Raw genomic sequence first — 19,064 nt, forward strand, 5'->3', positions numbered from 1 at the left:
TACGCCGCCACCATTGGGCGAGGGGGCGCCGCGGCGGCCGCGTCACAGCGCGCGGGACGGGGGGCGGCACCGCGCCGTGCGGGAGAGCGGAGGGAGCGGCGGGGCAGGGCCGGGCCGGGCCGGGCCGGGGGGGGCGCGGCGGGGCCGCCCGGGGGAGCGGCGCGGGGGTGGCCCGGGCTCCGCGGGGGAGCGGCCGTGGGGGGCGGCGGGCGGCTCGTCCGGGGGAGCGGCGGCGGGGGCGGCCCGGCCTCCGCGGGGGAGCGGTGCGGGAGCGGCGCCGCCAGGGCCCCTGGCCTCGGGGAAGCGCCGGGGCCGGCTTCGGCTGGAAACGCCAGGGCAAGAGGCTGCTGCAGGCAGAGCGCCCCCGGCGGGGCGGTCACTGCAGCCGCAGCTAGGAGAAGCAGCCTTTGCCCGCAATTAGCGTTTACTCTTGATGCATCAGTAAATGCCTTGCCTGAGGTGTGAGGAGGGAGGTGGCTTTTACTGCCACGGCTTGTAGCAGTGTAGTAGTAGCATAGTAGCGGGCCTTGCCAGAAGGGCTCCGGAGGAGCTGCTTAACATCTGTTGCAGGACACCATGCACCTGCCCTGCTGCAAAATGGTAAACTCCCTTTGGAAGCACTTGCCTATAAACCTCAGGTTTTGCCATCACATTCCAGTTTGTTCTGAAGTGAGTCAGAAAACCTAACAAGATAGGCAAGAACTTCCATGCCTGTCTATTCAAATAACCAAACGTGAAAGAGTTCTGCAAACAACAAGTATCTTGGATCTCTGTGTATCTCAAAGGCATGGTAGAGGAGGGTGGAGAAGCATTCGTCTTGCGTTTCAGGCAGTTTTCAAAGGGAACTGGCAGATCCATTGTGATTCCAGCCTTAGGAGTTTCTAGTTGCTGGTTAAAGAGAATACGTCAGCCTTGCTCTTATTCTGTGGCCTGTAGGTTCAGCTGGTTTCAATGGGCAGAGGGTTGTGGTTCGGAGGGTTGATGGTGCACATTAAATTCTTTAGAATTTAATTTCGCCTGCATGAGGCGAAACCATCCTGTTTGGGTTGTTTCCTTCTAAGCCCCAGGGACACTTGACTCGCGCTGCTGTGATTTGGCCCCTTGCACAGATTGGTGCATACTTCAACACAGCATTTCTGCATCCCAGTAGCGTTTTGATGATTTGATCATTGTAGCATTATAAAGACCAAGTACTCTTGGGATCCTAGGAAATTAATTTTGCAAGATTTGTAGTGGTTGTGACTGACACATTTAATGTGTATTCAATCCAGTTGCCATTTTAAGCAGGTGGAAACAAGACTTTTGTTGTTTTCCATGGGAACCGGATTGCAGAATAATTTAAGGATCATTTTCTGGGATGTTCTCAGTTTGGATTTTGAACCACAGTCCTGTAACCTTACAGGATGGCAGTGTGAATGATAAGATTATGCAAGGAGTTTGCACAAGTCATTTACAACCAGTACAGTTCTTTTCATGCTTATTTTAAAAAGGACCTTACCTGTGAAACCAAATGAACATTTTTCCATAGCACTGGCAGCACATAACTTTTTTGCGGTTGGTGGCTCTGCTACATCTGTAATTTGATGTAAAAGTTAGGAATAAATTGATGTCTTATGGAAACTTTTGCTCATTTTGGGTGTCTGATGCTGAGCCCTGTTCAGCTGCTGTTGTTGCAACAGAGATTTCCATTCTGTAAGGAGCTAACAAGAGAAAGGTTTTGCAAAATCAAACAGCCAAATGTAAACCGATTTTCATTTTGCCATTGATTTGAACGGGGAATTTGCTTTATAATCCTGGGGCACTGGGTTGATGTGAACCTCGCCTCTAGGCTGTGGCCTGCGAAGGGTGCACCCCGGGTTGTCCCTGAACTGGGCTCTGAGGCCTTGTGAAAGAGAAAGAAAACATCCAGGTATCCTTTCCTACTTCTGTCCTTCAGGGTTATGGTTACTGCGTGACTTGGGAGGAAGGAGTTACCATCAGCGAACCAGGTCTCGCTCAGTTACAGTTGCTAGCCCTTGCTGGCTGGGAGATTTCCCTCAGTTTTGCCCATAATTGTAGCTGTCTAAATACAACCTGCAGCATACCACAGCAAAGCCATGGTTTGTGTGGAACATGCAGTTAGGGGAGGTCTACCCCTGTGACTAGGACACATCCCTGACCTCGGTAAGGCTAGAGCGCTCCAAAATTAACTTTGTGAGCCTTTAAATCTGTTGTTATTATGAAAAACTTTGCTCTGTCCAAAGCATAGTCAAGATGCTTTAAGTCCTGTCTCACTATTTTGCAGCCGTTGTCCTAATGCAGTGGGAGACAGTTCGTACAGGTAGCTTCCCTGCTGTCTGCACTGTCCCAAATCTCGCTTCTTTAAAAGGGGGATTTTTCCTGTCACTTGACATTCGTTTTAGGGAAGTATCTTTCCCCTAATAAGGAAGTACTGCATTGCTTTAAGATTTGTGCTTTTAAGATTTTTCTTTCAAAACCCTCACGTGATAAAAGCTTTCCTCAGAGCAGGAGCGGTCTTTAAATGTCGCTGCAAACCAGGAGCGGTGCCCCTTCCAGATGAGTCAGGCACTGCAACCGGAGGGAGGGGACAGAAGGCGAGAGGGCAGTGATCCTCTCACCATCATGTGGTGCTGGCACTGGCTTGGAATGTGGGTCGTGTAATCTGCGTCCCTGTTTCCAAATTTGTTGATTTTAAGGCGAATTGTTTAATCGCATTCCTCTTTCCATGTTGCCCCCCCCCCATTTATGATGTGAAATGGGGCTAAACCTTCCCTAGTGCACGGGGCGCTATCGCGGGAGTCGCTCGGCGTTTGCTGTGGCGGTAGGGGCCGTGTTGGTACGTGTGGTGAAAGGCAAACCCGGGCGTATTTCAAACCCAAAAGAATTGGTGAACGGGACAGCTCAAGCGATGAGGGTATGGAGGGAAGAGGCCAGACTTTTAACTGCAATAAAGACATGAAGACCCTTTCAGCCATGGGCCTGACCTGCCCGACCACTGAGCGATCCTGGATTTCCCAAAGGAGCTGAGCCTGGAAGCGCCGCTGGACCCGTTCCTTTAGTTTGCTGTGCAGGAGAAAGCAGCATCCCCCTTGCTTTCCCCTGCCTTTCTTTAGTGTTTTTCTAACTTCAGCATTTCTTTGAACCGTGTGAGTTTGCTTCTGCTTTTTCCTCAATCTCTCTTCAGAAGCTTTCCCTCTGCCCGACACTCCCGTCTGCGCCGCCCCCCCCGACGTCTCGCTCTCCCGTTAACACACAGCGCGGCTTTTCCCGGCGGGAACGTGGAACTTCGCAGAAGTCACTGCGGGGCGCAGCACCGTTTCCTGATGATTTTTGCCTTTTCCTGAGACCGCGGGTTCTGCGTACACGTCAACAGCCGCGCGGGATGTATGTACCTATGCACACCCGCACGCGCTCACACACGCGGTCACACGCCGACCCCCCCCAGCCCTCCCCCCTCCCGGCGCTCAGCTGGAGTCGTTTGGCTCCCGGATGGTTTGGAGCGGGTCCCGGCGTTGTCCTCCCAGGTGCGGCACCGGCAGCTCCCGCGCCCCTCTGCCGAGCTCGGGCGCTCCCCGGGCGGGGCTGCGCGGGGCCGTGCTCGCCCTGCTCGGGCCGCCGGCTTCCCGCGGGGCGATGCCCAGAAGGGTCTCTGAGCCCCGCCGCCGGCCCGGTTGCGAACAGCCCGGCAAGCTGGCGGCAGCAGCGGGAAGCGGCGGCCGAGCGGGGCGGGCGGCGCGGCCCCTTTAAGGCCGAGGGTTCCCGGCGCCTCCCGGCGGGCCGCCCCGCGCCGCTGGGGAGCGGCGTCACGTGGGGCGCAGTCTTGTGACCGGCCGCGCGCGCGGTGCGGGGCGCTGGGGGAGGGGCCGCCCGCGCGCTCAGCGGCCGCTCAGCCGCTTCCCGCCTCCGCCGGCCCCCTCGCGCCCGGCCCCGAATGCGCGGGGCGCCGCCGCCGGGGCGCTCGCGCCGCCGCTGAGCTCCGGCGCCCCCGGGCGGGGCGGAGGGCGGCGCCCGCCAAGTTGGGCGCGGAGGCGAGGGCGCCGCTTCCTCCTCGCCCTCCCGGCCGCGCTCGGCTCCGCGGGCAGCGCCGCGCCGCCGCCCCAGCATGGACAGCAAGCCCCTGCTGCAGGAGCGGCCCCCCGCCTACAGCCCCGCCGCCCCGGGCGCGGGCTACGACTACGGGCAGAGCAACTACGGCGCCATCCCCGCCCCGCAGCCCGGCTTCCAGCCGCCCCCGCCCTACCCCTACCCGGCCGCCGCGGCCGCCGCAGGTGGGTCTGAGGCGGCGGGGGAGGGCCGGCCGGCCGCCCCGGGCGCGGCGGGCGGGGGAGGGCTTGCGCCCCCCGGCTCCCCTTCCCCGGGCCGGGGGGCGGCTCGGGGGGGCTCCCCCGCCGGGAGCGAGGGGGCGGGCGGCACCCGGGGGGGCTGCAGGCCGCGGGGAGGGGCCTGCGTCGCGGCGGGGCTGCCTGTGGGGTCGAGGGGAGCGGAGAAGCCCCTACCCCCTCGCCTGAGGGGCTGCTGCCGCCGGTCTCTCGCCTAAAACCAGCGCGGGGGGCCCAGGTGTTCCCAAGCGCCACCTCCCCTTCCCCTCCTCCCCTCGGCGCCTTAGGTGTAACGGGGTTGTGGTTCACTACCCACTCCCCCCCGCCCCCCCCCCCAAATACTGCCCCAGTTTGCACGCACTCCTGGGGTGCGGGGGTTTTCCGCCTCAGAATAGTGGCAAGGAGGCGCAGGACATACCCCGAGCTTGCCTTTTTCCTTGCATGCGCCTCACGGTTCTCTGGTTAATGTTGTTTTGTCCTGGTACGCTTCAGTAGTCTTGGAGAGACTTAGGCAGGTGAGTAGACGCGGTGCTTCTGTTAACTGGGTTAATGCTGACCTCCATCAAAGGAGGAGTTAGTCCCTCAAGAAAGACTGTAGAGTTAAGGGAATGCTTCAAAAGTTACAAAAAAATATGCAGCGAACCCAGACTCTAGTCATCAAGCATTGGGTTGAGTTTTGAGGCTGTAAATTGATTTCCTACTAATAACTTGGAGTTTATTTTCCTGTATTAGAAGTATTACTCATTACTTTCAGTTTAATTTTAAGTAGTGAGGTTGCTGGGCTTTACAGATGAATAACTTGAAGCTGAAAATGGGCGAAATGTATCCTGACTGTACGTACAATCGCACTGCATGCATCTAACCATCCCTTTTAAAATCTTTAATTTTTTTTTGTTTTAAAATTTTTCAGTGTTAATGCAGTAGTTAATGACTTGTCTTTTCTACCTACAGCTGTTAAAATGATACATTCGCTAGCCAACAACATGGGTTTCCTGAAAAGTTCTTGGTTTTTTTTATTTCTATGCCATGCAGCCTGCTTCCTTTCCACTTGCTTCCTACCACTCCTACCTCTCTCTCCAGATAATAAACTTCGTATGTGAAAGTGAAGCTGGAAACCAGAGGAAGATTAGTTTTGTTTCAACTAGTTTGTCTGCTGGAGTGGGGCATACCTGGTACATAACATCCAGAAGTGAAAGTTGTGGTCGCTGGTCATTCTCAAAGTTAATTAATAGCTCAGTGTCCTTTTTAGATGGTTAAATTGTGCTAGATACTTGGGTTTATGAAGTGGCTTTGCTGTTAGGTGTGCTGAGTAGTGTGTTCCAATGCTGATTTTGATAGAGCTTCCTAAAGTGCTCAATCAAGACTACATTTCTATTTATTTTTTGTGTGTTCTTTTTTTTTCCATGCTTTTTAATTATTACCATTGTTCTTTGTGCCTTATGTGTGGTGATTGAAGTTTTTTCTTATTTTAGGGTATGCTGTTCCTCCACCGACATCACAGCCAAACTATTCGAGCACGTACACCATTATTCAACAGCCTGCTACCACCACTTCTGTAGTAGTAGTTGGTGGCTGTCCTGCCTGCAGGTAAAATAGCTCTCCAGTTGTGAAATAAACTCAGTCTTGGGTTTTATTTTTTAAATTACAGGTGTCCATATATAGTTCCTTGGTTTTCAATTGTTTCTCTTGGTGTGTGTATTAGAAGTGGATTAATTGAAAAAGCACTAAAATTTAGCAGTGGAGTGCTTTAGGTTATGGCAGTATGAGCTTGTCCTAATGGGCTTGTGACAGCCACTGTAATTAATATAATAGACCTTATATAAAAACATGAATCTGTTCTTTATGATGGAGGAAGATCTGGAAGTGGTATTTTTAATGAAAGGGCACTTCAGTAACAGATGTAAAGGGTCATTTCTTGGGGGAGAGGATGACAGGAAGTCCTTTCTGATGTGTTTATGTCTGGTGACAGTGAGTAGCATGATTTTATTGTGAAACTTTCTGTAATATTTGACCATAGTCATTTCTGGTTGTCTGGCGGTCCAGGCAGAAGGGCTTCCGCTGCTGTGGTGTCCCCCCCATGTTCCCAGCATCCCGACTATGCAAAGCCAGGCAGGGTGATTGGCAGTATTGGTTGAAAACATCAGTATCTTAAAGCTTTAAAAAGTCTTTCTTTTAAAGACCTCTTACTGCAGAAGAACAGGGCGTTTAATAGATTTGATTCCAAGTGTTAATCTGATGAAGTGGTGAAAACCAGAAGTGGTCAGCTATTGGAGTTGCAACAAAAGAACAACTTCTCCCTCAGACATCAACAGCCATAGAAAAAGGGAAGGAGGCACTCTGTTTCCACATCAGTGCTGCAAGTCAGCTGTGTGCTCCCTTTCACTTCTCAGTTCTTCTCATCCTAGGATATTAACTAATGGGTGAGGGCAGCCAGATTGCTGCTGGTGTGCCTGGCCAGCTCTGACTCAAATGCAGAATCATCTCCTTTCTGTTAAAATGTATGGGAGTTACCCTTGTGGTGTCTTGCGAGGAGGCACGCAATATTCTGCAAGTCCAAGCCCTCATCCGTTTCAAAACACATAGGAAATGGACTTGCTAGAATAGCTGACACAATAGCAGGTTTCAGCACCATGAATGTGATGGAGATTGTCACAGTGGCAGAGGCTGTCCCCCTTTTGGTTTTGTTAAGAGTTGGTGTTTGGGAGTCAGTACCTGTCTTCAAAGGTGGAGTCAAATAAGCACTATGTCGTGGTGCTATGTAAAACCAGGTGCCTGCTGAAAGGCCACTAGTTAAGGCTGAAGAACTTGTTGTTAGACCTATTGATTTAGAAGATGTATGTTGTAGACAGCAAGAGAAAGTAAGCGCTGACCTGTTCAGGGGATGTGGTAGATCCTGCCACCTGAGTAATTGCATTAAAATGCTTACGCTTTAGCTCAACCAGAAGGCAGGAAAGATGTTATTGCTTGGTAAAAGGCAGGCAGTGTCTTTATACAGGCCTTCTGGCCCTAAACCCAACAAATCTCAAAATATTTTACTGTGGAAGTGGTCTTTGCAATAACTTAAGGTTGGCAGACTTTTGCTGCTATTCTTAGGAATTATGCCCCCCCCCCCCCCCCCCCCCCGAAGTTACCCTAGGATGCTCTAGGAAACACCTTTGAAACAATCATATGCAAGTATAACTTCAGCCAAATTTGGGAAAATGAGCAATCTTTTGTAAGGTGTTTTCTAAGTGACCTCACTTGCATAGTTTTGTAAGTCATCAGACTTGCTCTGCTGCAGGTGCCCATCATGGACTCCTTCCTAAAGCAAAATACAGTCCAAAAAAACTTGTTTACTCTTGCATCCTCGGGTTTTGTTCTAGGCTGGGGGCGGGGGAAGAGTTGTGAGGAGAACTATGACATGTTGATTACTTGAGGCATAATACTGCACTGCTTAAATTGTAGGACTCTTCTCTGCACTTCTGAAATACTCTTGATCAGGGAATCCCAAGAATGAGTCACTGTATCTAGTGATGGTGTGTCATAGTCATCTTTGCGGTGTCACTATGTTTTTCCCTAATTATCTTTAGAGGAAGAGTGAAGTGTCAAGGAAGGAGGGGAGAATCTCAGGTTGCTTGTCTTTTGACTAGTTAAGGAACTGATAGTCTGGTACATCAAGAGAAAGGACAGGGAGGCTGGTTGGGAAGCACACATCAGAAATATTCGGGGGAACCTGAAGGGTCAGGGTTCATGGCCTGGAAGGTTACACTAGCTGCTCCTCTTAGAGGAAGAGGTCACAATCCTCTTAGACTTCTCTAGACCTTAAACATAGTTCTAGTTTACTTCCTTGGCCTGGAAACCTATTTTATGAAGAATGCAACATGCAGCTACTCTGAATACAACACTGAACAGAAAAGTTGTTGAAAGGGCATTGATAAACGTAAAAAGTTATTAGTGGCACATAAGAAACTTCCTTACTAAACTGCCAGGTCAGTTGCCGTGTTGCTCTTCTGATTTGATGCTGTGCATGATCGCTGGAGAAGTCACTGCTTCAGCTCATGAGGAAAAATCCTTGTTTGCGGCTGTGGAGTCATGTAACTGGTGGAGTAGGCTAAAGCCCATGGAGAGGATTTCTACCATCAGAAATACAAACTAGTCTTTTGCACTACGGCATGTATGGATGTTGCTTATTGAAATCAAACCCATTTCCAACTTAAAATATATGGTGTTGAGCAGAAATACCCAGTATTGGTCCGTTATTGGGGGAGGAGTCTGTTTTACTGCAGTCCCAAATGATCTTGGGATTAATAAGCTAGCCTAACTGGTTACAGTTGATCTTTAAGCTTGATTTATGGTATGAAGCCAGAAAAAGTACGAAGTATCTTCAGAGGTAGCCTCTCTACAAGCAGGTAGCATGCCCATGGTCACTATGTAATTGCATCTTTTTTCTTCTATCTCTGAAGTGTTGCTGCACCTGAGGGATGACTCTCCTGTCTTGCAGGCTGTACCTCTTGCTTAGAGTTGTGCATTAGTCAGATCATTCCTTATTCATCATTGGCCAGTGTTGCCTTCTAATTACAGACTTCAGTATTAATGTGCATTCCATCCTTCCTTGCATTATTAAAATATCTGGGGTGGTTGTAGTCTTGTTGTCTCGGTGTGAGTTCTTCTCCCAACCCTGATGTACAGAGAATTAAACTGAGTTGCAAAATCTTGTCAGCTTTACTGCTTGTAGTTGACATCTAAGGATTGGCCAAGTCCTGCTTTTCAACTATTTTATGCTCCCAAGTACAGATTGACTCATTACAGCCACGAACTTTAGAGATCCTGTCACGTAGTCTTAGCTTGGATAATGCAGCCTGGCTGCTTTTCTTGTGGTCACTTTCATTTTCTTTTTCTCAATCTTGTGTTGTTGGGTAGAAAAAATCTGCGAAGGAATGTTTACTTTCCTATTACTTAACAGAAGAAAGACTCCTTTAAAACTTGTGAAAACACTCTGTTGTTCTGATGTTTGCAAAAGCTGGTTCTTTCAAAATCTGGGACAGAGCCTGTGATGGGCCCTGCTGGGTTTTTATTGTCCTGTTCGACAAATAGTCAGTTCCTTGGAAGAAAGGGTGAGAGAAAGGACGTAACGCTGCTGCTTTGTGGTGGCTTTATCTTCTGACAATTACAAAATATCTGCTTGAGAAGTTTTATAGTGGGTCCCAAATTACAATACTGAAGCTTCTTCTAGGACTGGAAGATGATACAAGTTTGATTAAAGCTGTATTATTTTCACATCTCTTACAGCCTTCTCCATGCCACAGGTGTTTGGGTTTTTTTGTTGTTGTATTTGTTTGGTTTGGTGGTTGTTTTTTTTTTTTTCTCTGGCTGGTGGGGGTTTGGGGTGGGGGGTGTGTGTGTGTTGTGGGGTTTTTTTTGGGTTGGTTTTTTTTTTTTTACTTAGCTTGACAAAGTAGTGAGTTCACAGGTTTTGGTTGAAATTTTTTTTTTCTTCAATTAAGTGTCTGTCTTCTGAAAGAATGGACTCTGCGAAAATTGCATTTAGGTGATCAAGTTCTTCAAAATGTCAGTCTTCTGGTTTTCAGTTATTTCAATCCCAAGTGCTGCGTGTGGTTTGATAAAAGTCCTTCAGGATATCAGTTTTTCTATAGTTATTTATAACAACTATATTTAAACTTTATGTAAATACTCATAATATAATTTCATAATATGTACTGGTTAAATATGCAAGGAATTAAAAAAAAACAACACACCACCTAGCTATTTGGAGAGCATATCTGATACACTGAGGAAAGCCTGCAGATTTTCAGTTTCTAACAGCAGGCTGACATGCTAGCGATCCTTTTGAATTTTGTGAGTGAAGCCAACTTTGAAGTACCTTTTCAAGAGTGCTGTAAAGAGGAATAGCTATAATACTGCAGCAGCTCCTGACACTGCTTTTTGTCATAAAATTCCCCCTGTGTTGGGAATTGGTGTAGCTCCCTTATACTACAGCACGCAGCTTTTTGTAAGCGTGTGCTATTCAGGCAGGCTGGGGCGTTCATCCCTGCTGCGCTGTAATTTGGTGGCTGGAGCAGTTAGGGCATGAAATTCAGCAACGACTTAGGCACGTGACTGCAAAGAAGAAAGCCTTGATATAGCAGACTTGAGCAGATGCCGAGTCTGCCATTTGGAATTACCGACTAGGATACCTGTAACGTCTTTATTTATTTTTTTTCCTCCTGCCTAACAGCAGAGACATGCAGCTGCTTAGCAGGAAGTCTGTTACCTAAGCCCAGCAGAGAGGAGGTGGTAAGCCTGTTAACAGGGTCCCAAGTGAGAACAGCATAGCTCTTGTTGCTTCTGAGGATTTTTGTTCTACTGGTCTGAACTGATTTGTGGACAACAATAAAAACAGATTTTTCTACTACAGGCGAGTTTACGCCGAGTTTACGCCATGAATAAGATACAGCAGGAAGTATTCCCTGGTGGGACTGTGTAAAAATTATAATCTGGTCCCTAATGCCCGGTCTGTCATAGGGACTGAGTTGATAGCATTTTTTTTTTTTTTATTGATGTCACCATTTATCTTGGTGTCTGTATTTTGATAATTAGGATTTATTTGTAGCATTGAGTTATTCTGGGTGTTTGGCTGTGTATGCAGATAAGTGAGGAAAAAACACACCAGATCTCAGTCTAGTTTGTCATGGATAGATTTCTGCCATCTACAGAGAATTTTAACTGGCATGCTTAGCCTCCTTTGTGAGGCTAGGCTGTTGGTGTGAAGCCATGAAGCTTGTCTCTTAATTAGTGTGTTCTCAGAACTGGAATTCAAGTCATGGTGCTACTGCATTAGAGAAGGCTGGTGATTTGTAGGCATTTCAAGAAAGACAACAGCTAGATACAGGCTGTTCCCACTGCCAGCATTTCTCTGGCTCTGCAGCCAGCCCTCTGTATAGGAAGTGGGGCCTAAAGCATAAGGAAGTTCAGATAAATCTGCAGATACTATGGTGTCTCTTACTGGGAGGTGACTTTTAAGGATAATTCCATTTACATATATGCACAGCTTGTGTTGAGGAGGGGAAGCCCACGGTGATGTATAGATCCGGGCTCCTTTCCGTGAATACTGTGGATCAGCAGCTGTTCAATATGCCTTCAGGCTGAGGCTAGAGGAGCTGGCACCTCTCTTTGTGGAAATTAAAACTGTAAACATCCCATGCGTACTCAGTAGTTGCATACGTAATTGTCAATTCCTTTTCTTCTGCTGCTTGCAGGTAAAATTTAAACATGCTTAACCTAGCAGTTGCATTAGCTAGGACAGACACAAAGAAAAGCTGTCCATGTTTGTTTTAGTGTTCAGAATTTAGATTTAGCGTGCAGCCTCTGAAGTCCACGCTTGCTGCTGGTCTGATGTTTCCACTGAAACAGAGACCCAACCAACCCCAGTGGCAGGAGAGATGGGATACTGGTTTGAAAGATCCACTTGCTTGATCAGTGAGGGAGTATCTGTGTAGAAGACAGCAGCTGCCTTAAGTGCAGATTCTTTTCAGGTGTTGCAGGGCTTGTCATACAACTAAACTGTCTCCGATTACCTGGGATAACCCTTTGACTTTTATTTGTAAGGGATGAAAAATGCTGACCAGCACACATTTAAATACTGTGATGTAGTGTTAAGTCTAAAAACGCATGTGTTAAATTGTACTGGTGCTGTGTGTGCAGATCTTGCTATTGGCCCTCTGATCCTAAGCATATGACTTAAGATATTGATGTTTTTAAGACTTATTTTGAAGAAGGAGGTTATCTGAAAAGTAATTTGGTTTTAAATACTTGTTGGTGGGAATAATTGACCTTACTTTATGGAGCTGGCAGCTGCAGTTATAGCTTAAATCCAAGACGCTGCTTGCAGTATAAATAAAACTTTGCACTTTATTTTTAGATTGGGAGTGGTGCAGTTATAATCAGCTTTTATGTGGTTTATGCTGTAGAACAAAATTTGTTTGGTTACATTAGTGAATCTACAGTTTGAATATGGAGTCTCTAATTACTCTGCAGCTCAGGTAAGATACACAAGCAAAAACTAAAATATTCATAGTCTGCCTTATAAATGTTTTTTTCCTCCTTTTAAATTTAGTAACTGGCTAAGCAGTGATTGGATAAGTGTTCATCTAAAATTAGGTGGTGACACAAATCAACAGAAGCCAGAAAGTGTTTGTGTAGTTAATGCTGTCATAGTAATTGCAGGGCTATAGATGTGACGGGAGCTGGCCCTGAAGTAACAGGTATGTTGTGGTGGAGGTCAGGCAGATATGGCTCTGATAGGCTTCCCAAATGGGTGTCACTTGTCGGTGACTTGGCCTGCTGCTGGCTGCACTGCCCCTGGTCTTCCTCTGCTGCTGCCCCAGCACTGCTCCCTGTGGCTTGCCTTGTTCCGCACTGGTCCTTTTCCGTAGGTCCGGTGTTGCATACAGGTGGCCATTATTTTTTTTAATTGGCATTCTGCATTACCACAGAACACTTCGTGAATAACTCTGTTGAGGGGGAAAGGAGTTTAAAATAAATTCTGTTTAAAGTGTCAGGGACATCTACTGACCAATAGACTTGGGCCTTGCAAGCTGATTAGGAGGGTTGATTGTAATGGCTCTGACAGCAGTCATCTATGCTTGGGTTTGCAGCTGCTCGGGGATGACCAGAAGTACCCTGATTGATCCCTCTCTACTGTTTAATTAGTGTGTTTATTCTTTAAGGTCAGATCAAAATTAGGCTGCTTATACTCTTAACTAAACACACTGGCTTACTTGTCACAAAGGTATACTTCAGGGCAGGAACTGAGTATGGAATTCATAGGAGAGAAGGAGAAGATTTAAAAACATTAACAAAGCATGAGTTGAATGCCTGCAGGAGAGGAATGCTCAATGTGTGTGACTGGAAAAGATGCCATTGGTGTAATAGCTAACCAAGGCAGGAAATACAATAGCCTTAACGTGATGTGTGCCGCACTTGGTATGCATTTCCCAAAGTAATGTTATTTTTGGTGTCACTGAAATGCCTGGAAAAGGGACTGCCTCTCTTGGATGGATCTGTAGTACTGAAAACTACCTAAATCTTCTGTTACTCAGAAACATGTAGATTGTGTCTGAGCCAGCCTCTCGGTACATACAGTATGTTACTGGGTTAACCTGTGGAGGCAGAAAATGGAGAGGCCTCACCTCCTGAGCTGCTTCTGCTGATTTTTATTTGGTCTGAGGGTGCTCAGCATTTCATGCGTTTCCACAAGTACAAATTGCCATATTCAGCTTCTGCATCTAGGCTTGCCGGTTTGGGTTGAGCACTAGTGTCCTTTCTGTCACTGTGTCTAACCAGTCTGGTGCTCTAAACAGTTTTGAATCGCTTTGTATTTCAGACCTATTAGCAGATGCTTCCCAGGAGATGGCACTTCTAGTAGCACATCTTTTCCCCAGTGAATGAAGTCGACAGCCTTGTTTACTGATTTGTTTCTTTAATTGCAGTCTTAATTTTGAGGGTCGCTTGCAATGTGATATTACAGTTCTAATGTCCACATGTGCCCTCGGCAAAGAGGTTGTACAGCAAAGAAATGATGCTGAAGCCTTAAGCCATGTTACACAACACCCCCCTCAAACACAGTAATATGCTCAGGTAGGACAACTAGTTGGAAATCTCTGGAAGCAAGGGTTAACATGAGGCTCTTCAACTCTGTTTTAAAAGTCAGTCTTGATGTAAGCATCTCTGCTTGTGTTAGTACGCTCTGAACTTGGCCAAGCAAGCAGAATTTGATGTTTCCTGGTATGGGCTAATGGTGTAACGACTGGTTTGGGATTAGGATGTGAAAGTTGGGTAGCAAGGGTAAATTGATAGGAGCTACATTTTCTTTATTTTTCTTTCCTTTTGACTCTCATTAATTCACATACTGGTTGGTTTGTTTGTTTTTTTTAAAATGCGGACCAGGCTGTATGCAGTGGTCTGTATGAAGTATTCATAATCCAGAGTATATGGGGGAAAATTACTTCACAATACGCCCCTGGATGATATTTGCCTCTTTTCTAGTAGTGGCAGTGACTGCTGTTTGGTTCATAATTTTTTCAGTAACTCCTTCTGTATTTCTTTCCATGGCAGTACTATTCCCTCTGACTGTTTTCTGCATCAGTATTTCACTTTGGGGAATGCTCTGTGGTGAGAGGGAAGGGGAAGCAGGCAGTGCTCCGATGGGCTGATGAGAGTCCAGGGCTAAAGTTCTTTGTAGCAGAAGACTAGACACTGACTAAAAAGAAATATTAACCAAGCTGAGCAAATCTAGCACCTGTAGTTTCTCTGAGTGCTGCTTGCTGAGGTGGTGCAGGGCAAGTACTGTGAGTCAGTGACTAACGCACCAAGACAAGGGTGAGTTTCTGCTTTGCAGCAGAAATGGCCTGGCTTCTTCTTGTCTGCTGGCACATGGTGTCATTTTTGTCAGCACTTTTGCTGTAGAGGTAGAAATGCATTGCATGCCAGGTGGGGGGTACGTGATGCCTTTCTCTCTGATCCTCGTACACCCACTGGACGTAGCTGTCATCAGGTCAGCAGAAGTGTAAAGGCAAGTTGACAGCGCACAGAACTGCTTGTTGTGCCCACAAGAAACACTCGCAGTATCAGCTGGGCAGATGCAGGCGTTGCCAAACCTGACCTACAGGAGAGAGCTCTGGGAAACTGCATCACAATCGGCAGCGCTGTTTCCAAGAAACTTGCTCTTGCTGCTGCTGAGTGTGGCTGTAGTTGATGGGTCAGTATTGGAACTTGGAGTAGAAATACCAGAAATGAAAGTGGGATTCTGTGTGTGAAGTCCATCCATTCTGTAAGTCGGCAACTCATTGCAGCAAGAATAATTTGAATCAAATGCAAAACCCCCATAGGTAAGCTGGACCAGTGGTCTGGTATGGCACTCTGTCTGTTGGAGTCTCATCGATGGGACTGTCATATCCTTTTGGAGATATAAAGAAATCTATCTATAAAGTTCCATTGTTACCTCATGCTTGGTTCCTTAAACATCACTTTTGCTTCAGTTGGAGAGGAAGATATTACTGATACCACAACTATTGTACAAAGTACTCGGTAGGTGTTAGGCTTTTTTAGTACTTTTAATACTAACAATATTATCTGTGGGTGACACACCAGAACCATTGTGCTTTAGAGCATGTGCTGACTGCATCAGTGCACTGAATATGGCAGCTCCATCTGGAGAAAGGTGGTTTTATCAATTTGGGCAGCACCAGGGATACCTTTAAAGTTTTATTTTAGGCCAGCGTTGATATCTGGATTTGTGATTTGGTGATACAGGTATGGGAATAGGAGCTAAAAGGTATTGGAGAGAGAGGTGAAACTTTTTCCATGTTTGAGGAGGCTTTCCTGAAGTCCTTTGGAGCCATGGGAGAAAAAAGGAGGTACCTGCGCCACTGAAACTAACTCTGCAAAATTTGTTCCAGCTCTGGGAAAAATGGTTGGATCCAAAGTCCTGGAGAGTTTGTCACAAAAGCAGAACACTGCTGCAGAGCTCATCTTACTGTTCTTATCTCTCTGGACACACAGCTGTCGGTGTTCAAGAGTATTCTTACATTGTTATGGCAAAATAAAGTACTTGCACTGACAGGTGGAACTCTGATAGTGCGCGTGCCGGACTTGCAAGGAACAGGGGGGTGATGTTACACCGAGTGCGTAAGGAGTAGCCACAAAGAACAGCATAGGCTACAAAAGTCTGAGCTCCGGGACACTTGTGTGCTGAGACTAGGGTCTGTACGATGACTTGAACATTAGTCTGCATCTTTTAACTTGTCGTCTTAAAGGAATGTTATTTGAGGATATGAGATCATAAAACTACTCCTGGGATCAACTGTACCGTGACAATACCTTTATACCAAATATAAAGTCAACTTCTATTAACAAGAACTTTGTAAACAGAATAAAGTAAGTTCGTCAAAGGGAGGGGACTGCTGTTGAACGCTTGAGCTGAGCATGAAGTTGCACCAGCAGCAGAGTATTAAGAGCACTTTGAAAAGCCTTTGGGTTGTTGTGATGGCTGCGGGGAAGGGGAATGGTTCTTAAGTTTAATCAAGTTGTAATGTTTTAGCCAGCTGCAGTAAGGAAATGGTCTCTGAGTCTGCGTCTTCCTTCACTCTATTTATGTGCAGAATAGATTGTCTGTGAACTGCTTTGTAGGGAAACAAGGACTTGTTGGCCTTGGCACCTTGCTTGTAGCATGTATTTCAAGGTCACTTAGCTCTGTTTTTGTTGACTTTCGCTGTACCAGGGACTTAAGAGGAGACATCTTGTTCAAGTGTTTTGCTAAACCCCAAATTCTGACTGTTTAGTATAGCTGCTCAAACATCTTAAGTCTGAATACTCAGGCTGGCTTTACTGTCCATCTTCATTTTTGGGGATGTTTAGACACAGCAGTTCAGAAAAGTTGGGGAGTGAAATTTGGGTAAATTTCTGCTCGCACAACTCTGCTGAAACACTTTTCCACATAGGGTGGTCATTCAGCTGGGACTCAGCTGGAGCCAGATGACATCAATAGCAGATTCTCCTGCAGTTCTAAAGGGACATCAGTTTTTGGAAGTGGAAACTGGGAACACCACTGAAGGTTATTTCAATAACGATGTGTGTTTGGCCTTTGGCCTTTTCTAGCTACCAGAAATAAACTTGTTAAACAGCTTAGACAGTAGTGCTGCACCTCTGAGCTGTTTTAGTGACTTAGGAGTCTGAATGTGAGTAGTTGGCATAGTGCTCTGCACAGTTACTTATATTGGCACCTTCCACAACAAAGTGCTGAAATTTAAAGTATTCTTTCACTGTAAATCTACAGTTGTAAGTTTTAAAGTCCTCCTTATCCTGCGAAATTGGTCAGAGCCCTAAATACTCGGTGCACTTAGCCCTCTGCATGTTAATTATTGACTTGTGCTCTCTGAAGAAAGGTATGCCAGCACATCTGAGAGAATGTGCTGGCAACTGCAGGAACCAAGCCTTGCCGAGTTGTGTATGAATTTGAAGTAACAAACTGAAACAAGCCTGTTTGCATCTCACTGTCTGCAGGGATTTTAACTTGCTTAGTGAAAGCGTGAGCTGGATGTTTCACCAGAAACCTTTAACTAGGGTTACACAATATTCTGCCCATTCAAACCTTTCTCTTAGGAAGAAACTGAGAAAAAGCACCAAATCATCAGATCAAAACATTCAGAAAACAAGGGTTAATTTTTCTGAGAGCTCTAGTGCACATACACCGTGGGAGACTTGAGGTTGAACGGACTGAGAGGGTTCACCCCAGGATAACGGTGGAAACTAGGCAGGCAAAGCATATGAGGCAAGTATGGCTGCTGCCTGTTGTGAAAGACCTAAAAAGCTGAGAAATGGAGTTGTTTGGTGTGCAATGACCAGTGTAACAACACTGGTATGGTTAAATCTTTAGCACTGTATTGTTCCAGAAGACTCAGTAAATTATTTTAAAAGCAGTCTTCCATTTTTATGAGAGTAAACTTCAGTGGCGCTAAGGTTTAGTTCTAGAAAAATGTATCTTTACCAATACGCAAAAACCTGACCCCAGGAAGGGCTAGCAAGGAACAAAGTTGGCTACTTGCTTACAGTCTCTGTCCTAAATGTGTGGTCTTTTATACCTCGCAAGGTTGGTTGAGCTAGGATGCAAGAATCCAGGAGAAAAGCTGTGACTTTCGGATTCTTTAGGGAGCAGAGATGGCTCTAGAGGCGCAGGCTTTCATGTTGAAGCTTTCTGAAGTGCAAGTGTGTGATGCTTGGTGTACCTGCATTAACCAGTGTTGGGAGTTGACAGAGCAGCTCAGAGCTGTGGTGGCTGTTTTGATCTAAGTACCAGTTGTGAACTGCAGTGATGGAGAAATAGTTGCTGCCTAGGACGAAACAGCTAGTTTGAATTAAATCTTTTAGGCTTCTTATCTACAGTCTGATCACCTCCAACTTTCCTGGGTTTTTTGTTTGTTTGTTTGTTTTTAAGTGTTACGATTCAAAACCTTCTGCTGCAAGCTATGAAAAGAAGGGCCTTTTAAAGGGGAAAAAAAAAAAAGCAAACCCAAAACATCTTTGTACTTTTATCTTGCTGTATAAAATGGTGGGTTTTTTAGTGACTGCCAGATCAAAGTGGTAACTTCGGGGTGAACCTGGATGTCCTTGACTGAGTCTGTTTTCTGTTTTTACAGGGTTGGCGTGTTGGAGGACACCTTCACCTGTCTTGGTGTTTTGTGTGCCATTGTATTCTTTCCAATTGGGATTCTGTTCTGTCTTGCACTGAGGCAGAGAAGATGCCCTAATTGTGGGGCAGCTTTTGGCTAAGGGGATGAACATGGATGTGCTTATGGAAGCTACAACTGTTAGCATACTCTTTCTAATGTAAATGTCATGTACAATCATTTTATTTGCTTCAGACCTGTTTTGTAAAGTGTGAAGAAATTTAGTCTCTTGCATGTAATTTAATCTTTTATGAGCATGTGCATTGCAAAACATGAAAACCCAACTTGTTTTCCATGTTTAGTGGCACCTGTTGAAAACTAAATAAAACTGCTTTTCCTTTTGCAATCCTCAACTTGTGGCTGGATTATTAAGTATGTGACTAATGTGTATGATAACATGCAGTCTGAAAGTAGAGTTACTACAAAGGAGGAGAAATATTTGCCAGAATCCTTGTGATTAGAAAAAAAATACGTGGTTTAGGGCTGTACTTGTTTAACATCTGATGTGCTTATTGAGGAAAGTGTTACAAGTGCCGTGTGTGCT

At 46.2% G+C, this 19,064-nt stretch overlaps 1 protein-coding gene across 1 annotated transcript; it reads left to right on the forward strand.

Moving 5' to 3' along the window:
• Nucleotides 1-3,828: 3,828 nt before the first annotated feature.
• Nucleotides 3,829-18,873, forward strand: BRI3 (brain protein I3). Its single transcript, XM_055803527.1, has 3 exons — nucleotides 3,829-4,268; nucleotides 5,792-5,906; nucleotides 18,491-18,873. The coding sequence occupies exons 1-3, from the start codon at nucleotides 4,103-4,105 to the stop codon at nucleotides 18,621-18,623; spliced, it is 414 nt and encodes a 137-aa protein (XP_055659502.1). The 5' UTR covers nucleotides 3,829-4,102; the 3' UTR covers nucleotides 18,624-18,873.
• The last annotated feature ends 191 nt before the right edge of the window (nucleotides 18,874-19,064 follow it).

Source organism: Falco peregrinus, chromosome 5, assembly GCF_023634155.1.
Source record: "Falco peregrinus isolate bFalPer1 chromosome 5, bFalPer1.pri, whole genome shotgun sequence".
NCBI lineage: Eukaryota > Metazoa > Chordata > Aves > Falconiformes > Falconidae > Falco > Falco peregrinus.

What these genes read in the sequence shown, in the direction of transcription:
- BRI3 (XM_055803527.1), top strand. Translation starts at nt 4,103, where the DNA reads ATGGACAGCAAGCCCCTGCTGCAGGAGCGGCCCCCCGCCTACAGCCCC. An exon ending in GGCCGCCGCGGCCGCCGCAG is followed by an intron (nt 4,269 to 5,791) that starts GTGGGTCTGAGG and finishes TTCTTATTTTAG; the next exon opens with GGTATGCTGTTCCTCCACCG. An exon ending in GGTGGCTGTCCTGCCTGCAG is followed by an intron (nt 5,907 to 18,490) that starts GTAAAATAGCTC and finishes CTGTTTTTACAG; the next exon opens with GGTTGGCGTGTTGGAGGACA.